This window comes from Cyclopterus lumpus, chromosome 8, assembly GCF_009769545.1.
Source record: "Cyclopterus lumpus isolate fCycLum1 chromosome 8, fCycLum1.pri, whole genome shotgun sequence".
Taxonomy (NCBI): domain Eukaryota; kingdom Metazoa; phylum Chordata; class Actinopteri; order Perciformes; family Cyclopteridae; genus Cyclopterus; species Cyclopterus lumpus.
In genome coordinates, this window is record NC_046973.1 from 4441696 (window position 1) to 4455742 (window position 14047).

General features: G+C 48.3%; 1 protein-coding gene across 1 annotated transcript; it reads left to right on the forward strand.

Annotated features, from left to right (window-relative positions):
• The first annotated feature begins 7050 nt into the window (after positions 1–7050).
• lfng (LFNG O-fucosylpeptide 3-beta-N-acetylglucosaminyltransferase) lies at positions 7051–14047 on the forward strand. The gene is made up of 8 exons (XM_034540410.1): positions 7051–7625; positions 11306–11354; positions 11534–11636; positions 11716–11869; positions 11981–12066; positions 12221–12386; positions 12504–12589; positions 12744–14047. The coding sequence occupies exons 1-8, from the start codon at positions 7224–7226 to the stop codon at positions 12808–12810; spliced, it is 1113 nt and encodes a 370-aa protein (XP_034396301.1). The 5' UTR covers positions 7051–7223; the 3' UTR covers positions 12811–14047.

Consider the following 14047-nt stretch of genomic DNA (forward strand, 5'->3'; position numbering starts at 1 on the left):
GCGCCATTGTTTCTCCGTGAAAGGAGAGCATGTGCTTTGCTAATGCCGCACTTGCAGCAGCCAACCTCCGGGACAACTTGGAACATTCAGCCTTTGATTAAGCAGCAACGTTATGCACGGATGACTTCCTCCAAGGTGCCTGGAGGTTGTGGGAAAGGGCCAGTGAGTAAGTGTGGCCTCAATCGGGGGGGCCGGTCCCGCCTCGCTGAATGGACTACACAGACTTTAATGATACTGGGCCCAGTTCAGCTGAGCCGGAGGACAGCCGGGGGGCTCACTGGGGCTCATATGACCCAGGCTATTGGAACCTGACGGGAGGGACGTAACTCTGTTTGTGTGTGTTTAAACAGACGTGTAACCTAACTGCCGAGCCCACCCAACAAACACATTCACGTAAGCACACATGCAAAGCACACACATTCACACAGTTGGGTGCATTGCATGTTGACTTACCGAGACAAATTGATATCAAGTTGACGAGGAAAAGCTTATCTACACTATAAACTGGTGCTGCGTCCACGTCAGTGTGAGTAAATGTGGACATTTTGAAGGTTTGAAGATGACACTGAAGCCTCTGGAAGATCATTTTCATCGTTTTTTTGATGCCAAAACTTTAGTGAAACACAGTTCCACATCAAACGTTGCTGAGGACTTTCAGGGAAATGTTCTGCTCTTGTTGTTTACACGGCAAGGTGAGAATCATCAGTGGTTAATGAATGCAGTCACGTGAATATAGATGCAGCCTGTAAATCTGGGTTATGTACGAAGTGTAAAAAGAAATGACTCTTTCAGCAGAGAAAGAAACTCAAACACCCTCCAAGTAAGTAGGGAGGGGGGGGGGGGGGGGAGAGAATAAATGAATGAGGCCAAATGAGGCTTTCTGCCGAAACATCCAATAGAGCCCAAATTCCTGATATCTGCGACCACATCGTAGAGATTCACACTAAGGCCTGTTGGCTGCAAACAGACCAACTCAAGCTAACAGCGGTCCTGGAGCAGGGGGCTGGTTTGGGTTCATATCTGCGGTGGCGCCACAGACGGCCTCCCGTTAAACTGCGTGATTAGCGCGGCGCCCGTGCGGAGGCCTGAGAGGGTGACGAATCTGCGGGCCTTCTGAAGGAGATTAATCCAGCAGCGCACGCCGAGAGCAGCGCCTGCCGTCTGTTTATTCAAAGGCCGGTTGAGCACGAGAAAAACGACGTGAAATAACTTGATACATTCTTGGCAGAGGTACAACAGTGATGTTCTATCTGAGAATAAAACCTCACAGCCACCATGTGATTCACCCCCCCCCCTGATATCTGTGACATGATCTCCTCAATCCCAGCCTTTGGGTCCCAACCTAACCTGCTGCTGTCATGGATGTGTCCCATGGGAAATCAAAAAGGCTTGTAAGCAGCACTAATGCGGCGGTTTCCCACGGATCCTGAGAGCTGTAGACGCGGCCGATACTCTGAGAGGTCAGCTACGAATCGTGTTCCTGAACCTAGTCTGGGGAAACACTTCACGTTTCAGAAGCCCCACTGATGGCAGGCTGCAGGATTTCTCTTTCAATGAGCACACGATTTACGTTTACAGTTTGAAATGTTGGCAGAAAAGCAAAATGCCGACATGCTTAATCCCTGTTGTTTTCACAAGCTCCTGACATTGGAACAAGGACTCCGCTAATCCATTTAATATGAGAGGATCAGCCCAGTTGGACCCACTGCGAGGGATAAACCGCTGCTCTGTGGGACGGAGGCCGCTCTCGTTCCCCCGCGGCTGGAGCCGGGCCAAACCCGGGGCCGGGAATTAATCCGGGCCATAAAAAGAAGAGATTCAACTAACCAGGTTGGACAGTCTGGGAGGAAGGTGCGTGTTTGCAGAGTCTGTAATGATGCAGGATTTCCTGACAGGTGTTGCATTCAACACACACACACACACACACACACACCGCATGTGGCGGCCACTGGCTTGGCCCATTTACCCATTATCCTTTAATACCGAGCCCTGCTGTTGTCGTTTAACAGCAGATATTAAGAGCAATTTAGGGATCATGAGAATAAATAACAGCCCGGAAAAGCTGGAGGAAAAACGATGAGAGTTCCGTAAGCAAAAATGACACGAGATAAGAAGAAAAGGAAGAAAAAAACAAAAAAACACATCTGTTCCAACTTCAACGACGAGTCGGCGTTCATCACATTGTCTCTCAGTGATTTCTGCCCCACATCTGCTTTTCGTTATCATGGCTCCCTAAATTTGCCTCGCCTCCTATATGTAGCAGTATATCACCCCTCCTATGTAGCAGTATATCACCCCTCCTATGTAGCAGTATATCACCCCAGCGTCCCGCGGCGCTCACTCCCCGTAAGCAATGAGCCTTAAAAACAACAAGTGAGAAGGTTGAACTCCTAAATAGATGCAGATGGTTGACAGTGGGTGTCACAGTGTCAGAAGAGCATCATGTGGTAAAAGCTCGGTGTGGGGTGGAGGGGGGGGGGGGGCTTTTTCTGGTGGGGAATGTTTGTTTGTAGTTTCCTTTCGGACCGCTGGGACCCGACCACAGAGCCCCCGAGGCCCGGGAAGCGAGGAGGTCGATTCTACACAGATTAGGTGGCGGGACGCTCTGTTGTGGGAGACCCGAGGGAGTCCCCCTGTTTACCTGTGGAAGAAGAAATGGAGTATGAATATGAGTTGCAAAAAGCCTCCGTGCACTGACGCTCCGTTTTTATCTCTCCTTCGACATGACTCATTCATTCTTTTACACAAGATTTAGAGCGTTATCGCTGGTTAACCGCTCAGCCCATAGAGGATTATAAGTCTTTTCTTATTTCATAACTCTGCAGCTCAATGGTTCACCTCTGTAAATATTTGACTCTCTTGATAAAAGCAAGGAGGCATCTGGATTCAAACCAGAGGCGTCGTGACCTTCAGTCCAACACTCTACCGCCCATGATAACCTCCCTGCGATAAAGGGACTTGAATTAGGACAAATACCCCCCCCCTAAAACTTTATTTTAGAATGTCGGGGCATGTTCAGTTAAAGCCGCTCAGATCTCCTTCTGGGGAAAAAATATCAATGTGTCGATATCACACTCAGTGTAACCTCGGTAGATTCCCATCAGAGTCTCTCTCTCTCTCTCTCTCTCTCTCTGCTTTACTCTGCCTGCCGTCCCGTGAGAGTCTGACACATCCGACTGCTCTGTCATTTTCACAGTATCAGATCCCACAGCTCTATTCTTCCACCATAATACACACACAGATCAGATCTCTGCACCTCTAAAGCCCCCCCCCCCTCCCCCCACACAAAACAGAAAAGAAACAACAACCAAGCCAGGGCCTATTTTCCCACTAAAAGCACCTCCGTTAGGGGGACCTCCACGTGGAATGAGTGGATCGCTCTCCGACCCCAGAACAACGAGAGGCGGCACAAAGAGGGAAAGTGCTGGGAAGCATTAGGCCGACGGAGTGGAAGTAGGGCAGGAGCAGGGGGCGATGAGCAGGTCTGAACAGTTATGCAAATAGCTCGTGTTCGCCTGGTTATGGAGAGAAGAGTGAAAAGGGAACAATTATAATGGAGGGGGGGGGGGGCTTTACAATAGGACATCACCAACCAGCCGTGAGTTTCCTGTTTTCTTTTGGATTTGCAGGATCGTGTCTTTCTCTTCGCCTCGGCTCGTTTATTTAGCCAAGAAATTCAGAGTGAACTTCATCGCCACTGATACATCCTCGGAAATATCTGAAGCCGTGTAACTGTGACTCGGTACTTACAGAGAAAAAAAAACAAGTCACATGATGCAGCGGCTCACACATGTCTATTTAAATCAGAAAGGGCCCGATGAGAGAACAATTAAAAGTACCTCAACGCCCCTTTTCTTTGTCTCAAACCTCCTATTGTACATCCCAGCAAGGTAGCTACACACAAACAAGAAGAGCCTGTGTACTGGTGGAGAAAGGTGGCCTTTACTTCAACACTAGGACCCTTTTCACAGGCTTTTTTTCACACACCACCAACCTCCCACCTCTTCAAATTAACAGTATGATATGGAAATAAGTCAAAGTTGTCAGCAGCTAGAGGTCCCTTGAGTTCCGTGAGCTCTTAGTGGAAATCTAAACCCGAAAGGGTCTCCGGTGAATATCCGGTTTCCAACAACACGTGGTTCTAGTGTCGAGAAGTTGGAGCTGTCGTGAGACAAAGAAGACCGATTTGTTTTAGAAAGGCCCGGGACTCAGATAAATCACAAGCTATCGGTGGTTTACATGTCTTATTATATCATTATTGAATAGAAGAACATGTCCAGGCTTGTCTGCATGTACGGACACTCGGCTCCTGGTGGATCATTTACAGTTTCACTAAATCAAGCTTGAGTGTGTCGAGTATATTATATATATATATATATATATATATATATATATATATATATATATATATATAAAGTACTTAAATGACACTTTCAATGCAGGACTTGTACTTCAAATTGAGTATTTTTCCAATAGCAGTTTATATCTAAGTTTCTGAATACTTCCTCCACTGCAGCACGATACCATACAATATTGTGCCAGTGTCAATACTTCAGAGAGAAAGAAGAATATGCATCATCGTTATTAATCCCTTATGAAGTTTGATGTCAACTCAAGTCTACTTGTGTATTTATTTGTGTCTCGGGCAGCTGAAGCGTTCTCAGCCTTCGGCCCTCGGAGAGTTTCCTCTAATGTTGCACCGAGGAGGGAAACTGAAACCGAGATCTGAGGAGGACGCCCGGGTCCCCCCGGCTCTCGCTTCTGGTGTGAGCTGTAATCCAATCGGGAGCCGGTGTGTCTGAGATGGGAAAGCAAACAGAACCGCAGACTGATCCCAGGTCTCATTCAATTTGTTTCTTTAATATACGGCTCTTGCGTCTTGTTGCTTTGGTTACGATGAAGAAGAAACCACCATGACGTCTCTGAACATGTATTAAAGACACACAGCGCGGAACTACCTTGAAATGAATACAACGTATACGTTACATAGTTAGTGACACTGAATCCTCCTTTTGCATTCAGTTTGACGCCCTGAAACACTCATGTGATCCCATATGAAGGAAGGAGATATGAATACATTGAGGATATGATCCAAGAGTCCGCCCGCTGACTTTGCACAGCTGCATCTCATATTACAATACCAAAGGCTGCCGTGGAGTGGATACACATTGGAATCAGTCATAAACAAAGTTCAAAGAAGCAGAAAACACACACGGGGGACCATCCTGCATGAGGAATGTCATACGGACCGAAATACAAGATCAATGGAAACACTCGTGAGTCCAAAACAAAGATGTGGCTTGGAGCTAATGTCTTCCATGTTGGATCCACAGAGTCTGGAGCTGACATGTGGTTTCTGCTCTCGTGGCGTACATCAGCGGATAAAAAGGGAAATGAGGCTTTCTGGACAGTTTGTGGGATGTTGTGACACCGTGGTCACAGTGCATGCTGGGATTGTTTACCGGCTGTAGGCTATATGTGCATCTTATACATACTCGTCTTTGTAGAAGCAGGGACTATAAATATCTGCACCGACCGCTCAGATACCCCAGCGTACTGATATGATCTGGGGGGGGGGGGCTGTGGTTTTTATTTGTGGGTTTGTGGGCATTTTGGTGAGGAAGTGGGCTCCTCTGAAGACGCTGGATTTAATCCAGCAGTAATGTCAGCGATGAGGTGGGGTGATTTCCAGAAAACGGCTTTTTTTTCTTCCTCTTCCTGTTGGCGTCCGTGGAAGAAGCGAAAAGGCTGAAATAAAGCGAACATTGAGGGAGGTTGGAGCGGCCGCCGCCGGACATTTTACACAACTGACATTGTCCAAAGGAAAAAAAGAGTTTCTGAGCTGCGACGAACGCCCTGCAAGAAAGAGGGCGGTTGATGGAAGAAGAATGAAGGCCTCGGAGACAACCCCCTCTGCCTGGTTTCTTACACTCGCCTTTAGACGCCTTTCTGTGCACCGTTTTTAAAGGGGCACAAAAGAGCTTGTCAGAAGGGACAAAGCAAAGAGGTAACTTATGTCCCACATGTCCCAGAATGAGAAAGAATCAAACACCTGCAGTGGGAAAACTCATTGATTTCTCTTGCTAAAAGTTTGCTGCTGCAAGTAAAGACGGCGTTAAGACGTGAAAGGCGTGACTCGGCCTCTGCGTCGACTTTTTAGGTGTTCATCCCCAAAATCTGGATAAATCATATTGTGTGTTTTCTGCAGCTTTTTTTTTTTGGGGTCTTGTGCCAAATTGAAAGACGTCTGTTTAACCGGACGTTTGTTCGATACTAAGCGGTCTGTATCTGGCGGTCGCCACCGTCGTTATGGAGGCTATGGAGGCTCCACCTGCTGCCTGCTGGTCTAAATGGACTGTTGTGCCTTCTGCTCGGCCTCCCGGGCACCAGACGGAGGTCGGATGTGAGAGACAGAATTTGAATAACAAGTGTTTCCAGGAATGGCCAACTGTTCAGAGTCCTCACAAGGTCAGTGAAGAACTATAGAGCCCGTTTCTCTGGTGAACACCCGGCTGAATTCAAATAGCTTCATAAAAGAAAAAAATCTGTCTGAAGTCTGATTGCAAATTTAGATCTGCAAGGATAAAGCTGCAGCTTTTCCTTCAGGTGCATTTTTGAAACACACCTTTCCTCGTGTTCCTTGGGTTTTACTCTTATAATAATAATAATAATACTTGATATAATACTTACTCCACTGAATTTATATAGCGCTTTTCTAGACACTCAAAGACGCTTTACATGAGGCATGGACAAACCAGAACAAAACTAAATAGAAAGACAAGGAGCAAACAAAACAAACAAACAGAACATTTCGGGTAAAAAAGGAATAAAACAAAACCAAACAAAAAAGACCTTAAAAAAAAAGACTATTATGAAACTGAACTCTTCATATCAGAGTCCCCCACACACACACGCACGCACACACACACTCTCACACACACACACAGACACTGAAACCACGCCCCATTTCTGCTTCACTGCATTCAAGGCCCTCCCAGGGGGCGTGGCCAGCCTGGAAGCTCATATAGTTCCCCTTCTCACAAACTGCCTACTTGCACTCAGCGATGCTCGCGCACGGATGCGTCCGCCCTGTCATCTTCTATTGAGGAGAAACACACCATATGGACTTTGCATTGGGGATTTGTGGCGCTGCTTCATAGATTCTTTTTTTTTTGTTGAGTCTTTTCGATTTTTTTTTTTTTAATTTAAAACAAGTTTGAATCATGTTGTCAACTAGCAATAAGAAGACCGCCGTCTCCGTGGGCAGCGCGGCGGGCCTCTGCCTGCTGCTGCTGCTGCTGCTGGTCGCCGCGCAGCATCACCGCGTCCAGGTGCAGGACGACGCGTCCGCGGCGGCGGCGGACGCCGGCACGCGCTCTCTGCTCCAGGATGCCGCGCAGGAGGAGCACACCAAGAAGGGCTTCTCGGCGTACTTCACCAAACTGACCCGGGCACGCCGGGAGGTGGAGAAGCCCGGGCGCTCCTCCGCGTACGGCGCCGACCCGCCTCCGGCCGAGGACATCGGCGCCGATGACGTCTTCATCGCGGTGAAGACCACCAAGAAGTTCCATCAGTCCAGGCTGAATCTGCTCCTGGACACGTGGATCTCGAGAAACGTGCAACAGGTAAAGGAAAAGTGCAAAAGAATGCGGTGTTTAATTCATATGGGGGTGGGTGGGTGGGGGGACATTCAGATGTGGTGACGCGCCGGCTTGTGGGTGCTGCAGAGCGGAACAGGTGATGCCGGTTTGATGGCAGTGCTGCATTGGGCCCCCCTGTCCCCAGATGACGCACTAAAGTAGCCGCAGTACCCCTGTTAGCAATGCGGAATCTCCTGGGCTCTGTCACTTTTTATTCTCCTGAGTGATGTCCCTGAGAACGGAGGGAGCACTTTCAGGACTCTCTCAGCCCCCCTCTCACCCCCCCCCCCCCCCTCTCTCTCTCTCTCTCTCTCTCTTTCCCACTCTCTATTATCCCTCCTCTCTTTGGGTGTCCCTGTGAATGCCCCCGGTGCAATGGATGCTTCACAGCAGCGACTCCAGCGCTGTCCCCCTTCCAGCACTAACAAAGCGTCTTTCTGATGGGGGAAGAAAAGGCTTTCCCAGCCCCTTGTCTCCCCTCTCTCCATGGGAACGTGGGAGCCGAGTCTGGGTCAAGCTCACTGCGGGGATGGGGGGCTTCGGTGAAGGGGATGCCTGGGACAAAGGGGTGCATCTATAGCCGAGTCTAAGCGGCACGCTGAGTGTGAAAATGTGGCCTTGAGAACCAAGCTCCTTCAGAGGGTGCACAAAGACACGCACGGCCACAATGTGGAGGAAACGGTGGCTATTCACACTGATTTCATCCGGCACCCAGATGTGCTTTTTCAAAAGTCCTTTTAATTTGCCTTGGGCGCTGACACAGGGTTAGGGTTAGGATTCTCCTCACTAGTGGAGATTGGGGAGAGGTTTTCTTCTTCTTCTTCTTCTTGTGTTTGATGTCGGTATAAAATTGTAAAGATAACAGGCTGTCACACGTTAATGCACCGCAACATCTGCTTGGACGTCCGATGAGCGTGCTAATTGGTTGTAATCACTGCACTGGATGATGTTAGTGAACCCATCCAGCAGAGCTAACAGCAGGGCTTGCGGGCGGGGGGCAGCTGGTGGGTGGCTGCGTGGTGGACAAAAAAAAAAAAAAAAAAAAAAGGACAGAGCGGGCCCACAATGCAAGAGGGAGTTCCTGGAGGAAGGGTGCCAGGTGGTCAGGGGGAGACGCAACAAAGGACGGCCCTAATGCCAGCCATATGATGCTCCGAGTTCCCACCATGTACATATGGCTGTCCTCGGAGCTCAGGGCTGATTCTCACGCTCAGCTGATGGGACATCTGTGGAGTTTGGACCACTTTTTATTTTTTTGCAGCGGCACGCTCGAGGGACGAAAAGTTTTTATTCGCGTAAAACGCCAACATTTGAAAAGACTTTCCGTCGCTCTTCCGCTCAAAGTGAGACGCCTTTCCCTCGTATGCCGATGGAGCTGCTATCTGCTGCCGTTTACATGAGAACAGAGAGGGGAGATTATCTCTGCCATAGACGTGTTGAAAACAATAGCGCCTGTGGCCTACCCTTAATCTTTGAGCCCTTTCAGACCCTAAATAGCATTTGTGTGGTGTCTTTCTAGAAGTTTCCCTTTGAGGCTTTCAAAATGCTTTTGAAACGCAAGGCCTCTTTTTTTTTTTTTTTTTTTTTTTTTTTTTCATCTTAAGTCATGATATCTTTATTTGTTGAACAAAACTCCTTCCTGTTTGCTATCAATCACCCTTGAGCAGGATCTTAAATCCAAATGGATCACAATAATTCCCGCTCCAGGGGAGCCGATCGGCGGAGAACCGATTGGTGAAACTGGCACGTCGCCGCTCTAGATGAATGTAGCAGCTGGCACCGGCGTCTTGATGGTGTGCCATGCATTCCTCTCTTATGATAATTAGCCAGCGCTCCCAACAATGGGCACTTTAAAAAAAAATGTCTTGGCTGTGAAGTACAAGTGGTCAGAAAGTGGGTGGGAGTCACTGAAGAGGACAGATGGTTTTTAAGATGTGACTAATATGTGGATGCCATTTAACCCCATCCGGTACAGTGGTAGGACAAATAATGTGTCCTGATGAAATAGACTACACAGGCTTTGATTTAGAAAGGGAGGAGGGGAGGGGAGGGGAAGTGGGGCTGCAGGAGGGCGGGGGGCCTGATGCCCTTCCTTCCCGTGGAGCTGGAGACAGCCAGCCAGGCACCACGTTCGGCTCAGACAGGACCGTGCCGGGCCTTCCTGTGGTCAGGAGTGCAGCTCTCATCTCCCTCCTCTCCTCGCCTCTTATCTCTGCCTCACAGACAGACATCTGTTTTTTTAAATTAGTATTCTGTGAAAGTAATTGTTCTATTTAAGTTTCAGTTAAGAAACAAAGAAGGAGAAGAAAAAAAGAAAGGGGAACAAAAAAAAGCCTTCCCAGGCAGGTCTCTCTTTAGTTAACTCCTGCAGCTGTATGCAAATGCTGGCAAACATACTTAGACTTTACCCAGTGGAGACTTTACCCAGCATGAAAACTCACAGCATTGTTCTATTCAAGAGGCCCTGGCCGTGTACGTGGCCCTAAGAAGAAGAAGAAGGAGGAGGGGGGGGGGGGGGGCAGGATGGGGGATGGAGGATGGGGGGGAATGGCCACACACAGTTTTCAATTTACTAATCAGCAGTGAGATTCCTCCCCTCTCCCTCCCTCCCTCTTTCTGTCAGTGCCCTTGCAGCTCCGGCAGCTGCCTCTGTGATTAGGCCGCCTATTCAGCGGGCTTTAAAGCAAACAGCGCCAGCCTCTGATCCCTTCTCCACCAAAACCACCTCTTCCTTAAACAAATACAGGCTTGCGGCTGCAGCATCGAGCAGCATCTGCTTCCACGAACTGCTCACTCGGTGTCGGCTTTGTTCTCGAAAAAAAAAAAAAGTAGAACTGGAGTCCAAGTGAAGCCGTTTCTGGATGCAACACACACACACACACACACACACACACACACACACACGCACACACACACACACGAGTCACCGTTGACACAAAGGTCCCCCCCCCTTCCCCCCCGCGACCCGGCGTGTAGAGGCACGTGGCGCAGATAAGGTAGCGTGATGTTCGGCAGGTGCTTGCCTCACCTGAGGTGAAGAGCAAACAGGCTGCCAGCGGCGGTCACGGGGTGGGGGCCCTTTTCATCGCCACCGTTCAGCGGCCTGCACCTGCTCGGCGTGAGCAGGCGTCATAAAGAGGAGTCTAATCCTTTTGTTGTGCACTCCTTTTATGAGTAACTGCTACATTTAACAAGCGCCTGCAGTCTCGTGGCTGCACTCCCGACTCTTGTCAGTCACACGGCAGCGTGGATTGCGTCGGTACTTTTATCTGCTGCTTGCTCCGGTTGTGGCTGCATTCAACACGTTGAAGCCTGGCAGCAGGTCCGAGAGGGGGGGCTCGGCCAAGGGATGGGATGCATGAATGGGGTGTGTGGGGGCGGACAGTCTGCCTCCTCCATTGTTTTCTATGTCTGGGATGCTTCGGGGCGGTGGCCCAGTTGCCATGGAGAGGGTGAAACGTGGGACAAAAGGCCTTTTTATTGGAGAGTTGTTTAACTGGACGTGTTTTCCACTGCATAAAAGGCACGTCGAGTGATGCTAATCACACCGGACGTGAGGAAGAAGAACTTTGGACCGGCGCCTCACGAGATCATCGCATGATCCGCCGGAGCTGTGTTTGATTTTAAAGGCCACTGATCTGAATTGTCCCTCTTTGTGTTTACAGACGTACATCTTCACAGACGGGGAGGATGCAGAGCTAAAAAAGAAAATTGGTACGTATCACGTTGGGAACTGAGATGCTCTTTGTTTGAATTAGAACGGGCACTCTGGATTAATGAGGACTCTTGTTTTTTAAAAGGTCATACACATTCTGACGGTGTTGAAATGCATAAAGCCTCCATTCATAATGTGATCTTTAAATTAATGAGCGTCCCGTTTCTTGTTGCCACAGGGAGTCACGCAATCAACACAAACTGCTCTGCAGCTCACAGTCGACAAGCTCTCTCCTGCAAGATGGCGGTGGAATATGATAAATTCATAGAGTCAGGGAAAAAGTAAGTACTTGATATTTCAATTGATTTTTTTTTAAAATTTGAGAATATCTCAGGATCTAATGATTCTTCTGTTTCGTAGGTGGTTCTGTCACGTCGACGACGACAACTACGTGAACGTTCGGACCCTGGTGAAGCACCTGTCCCAGTACCCCCACACCCAGGACATGTACATCGGTAAACCCAGTCTGGACCGGCCCATCGAGGCCACGGAGAGGCTGGGGGACAACAAGATGGTACGCAGGAGATTCTCGTATCCGCAGAGTCACATTTTTTTCACTTTTTTCAAGATCGCGCTCTTTGTCGGATGATTCGGTATATTGACCAACGCTTCTGTGTCCTTCCAGAAACCGGTGAACTTCTGGTTCGCTACCGGGGGAGCCGGCTTCTGTGTGAGCCGAGGGCTGGCGCTGAAGATGAGCCCGTGGGCCAGGTGAGCTCCAGAGACACACACACACACACACACACACATCCTGCATTATCTACAGGGCGCTCAGTCTTGAGGGGGGAAATAGCAAAACTAAAATAAAAAAATGTCACATCAGCACTGACCCAGTGTGTTTTTTCTTTTCTTCCCATCCCTCCAGCGGCGGCCACTTCATGAACACAGCGGAGAAGATCCGTCTGCCCGACGACTGCACTGTGGGTTACATCATCGAGTCGGTTCTAGGGGTTCCTCTGACCCGCAGCAACCTGTTTCACTCCCACCTGGAGAACCTGCAACAAGTGTCCAGAACGGAGATACACAAGCAGGTGAGGCGCTTATTAAAATACACGACCCATAGCCAGTGTTCTTGGTGAGCTTTTTCAATATATATGTTGTTGTTTTTTCTATGATGCTCACGTTTCCCCCTGTCATCTTTGTTCCAGATCACCCTCAGTTATGGGATGTTCGAAAACAAGAGTAACATCATCAATTTCAAAGGGGCTTTTCCTGTGGAGGAGGATCCATCAAGGTGAGAGATCGTTCCGCGTTTAGCGACGTCGATTTTAAAATCCGCTTTAATAATAATAATAATAATAATGCATTGAACTTATATAGCGCTTTTGATGATACTCAAAGACACTTAAAACAAGTCTGACTCCGGCCTTCTTCTCGCTGTCTTCCAGGTTCAAGTCGGTGCACTGTCTCCTGTACCCGGACACCCCCTGGTGTCCCCCTCAGGTTGCCTTCTAGGGCGACCGCTCCTTTTTCTCATCCTCGTCCCCGTCGCGCCTCGGTATCTGAAAGGCTGGCGGGGACCCGTGTTTTGGTATGCGACCGCGCGGCTGCAGTGTTGTTGCTGCAGTTTGTGCGCGGTCTTTAATAGTTTTACTGGGCTGCTGTGCGGCCCGCCTCGGGACTATTCCTTCCTGTACCGGAGCAGGGACCTCGCCCCATTATGTTCTGGTGCGGGACCCCAGCTCTCGGGCAGGAAGTAGCTTTCAGCGTTAAGCTTTGCAGGCAATCAGTTGAGCTTTTTGTGATGTATATATTGCTTGTAAATGTATTTGCAATTCTCATAGAATGTATTGACATATATTCAAGCCTTTTTGCCAGCTTTACATTAACATTTTCTTTCTTTTTTTTTTTTTTTTCTTTTCTTTAAAAAAAAAAGAAGCTTTTTTTATTGTCTTTCCTCACATATAATTGGCATTTTTGTTCAGAATTTTTTTACTACGATGACTCCGGACAAATGCTCTAATATGAAGATATTGTTGTGCTTTTAAGTGAACTGTGTTATTTCTCCCATTAACTGAGCTGGCAGTCGGCAGATTCCCTAATGCATCCTTTGGGGGACCTAATCTGAGGTATATCAGGACTAAGCACTTTTTCCCGTTGCGATTATATATTTCGGTCAACTGACCTAATTTACGTCCTTTTTAATGACATGCTTCAGATTTGTGTCCAAACTGTAACAAAGAAAAATAACCTCGCCAAAATCTCCTCATCTATTCATGTTTTTTATATATATATATATATATAAAATAATGAGTAGGAAGAGATTTTGACTCCGGGTTACAATCAGCTTTTGAAATGTTTCTTATTTGTTGTTGAAAAAAAATTGCACAGCTGAGTTTCAAATGAGCTGATGTTTGCTCCTGAAAAGACGCTCGCCTCACGCGGTTCGACAGTGACAAATTAGTGAAAAGTAAAAAAACAATCCATTTGAAACCAAGGCATCGGAACAATAACCGCGTGTGTAATATGAGCCACGGCTTCTTAATGGTTTGCACAAAAGACTCTGCTGTCGTTCCGTCTTCACACAGAACTGAGGCCTGCGAGGCTTCCCAGGAGCAACATGAGTGTTTCCACATGGAGGCGTCTGCGCCCTCCGTGTGTCGTCTCTCGCCCATATTGGGTCGCATTGTACATTTTGATGGCAGTATTGTGTACTGTGTCTTTTGTTTTTAAACGAGTAGTTTCCCTCTTA

Excerpts from the sequence above, each read along its gene's own strand:
- lfng (XM_034540410.1), top strand. The coding sequence starts at position 7,224 with ATGTTGTCAACTAGCAATAAGAAGACCGCCGTCTCCGTGGGCAGCGCG. Across the intron at positions 7,626-11,305 it reads TCTCGAGAAACGTGCAACAG|ACGTACATCTTCACAGACGG; the intron begins GTAAAGGAAAAG and ends TTGTGTTTACAG. Across the intron at positions 11,637-11,715 it reads TTCATAGAGTCAGGGAAAAA|GTGGTTCTGTCACGTCGACG; the intron begins GTAAGTACTTGA and ends TCTGTTTCGTAG.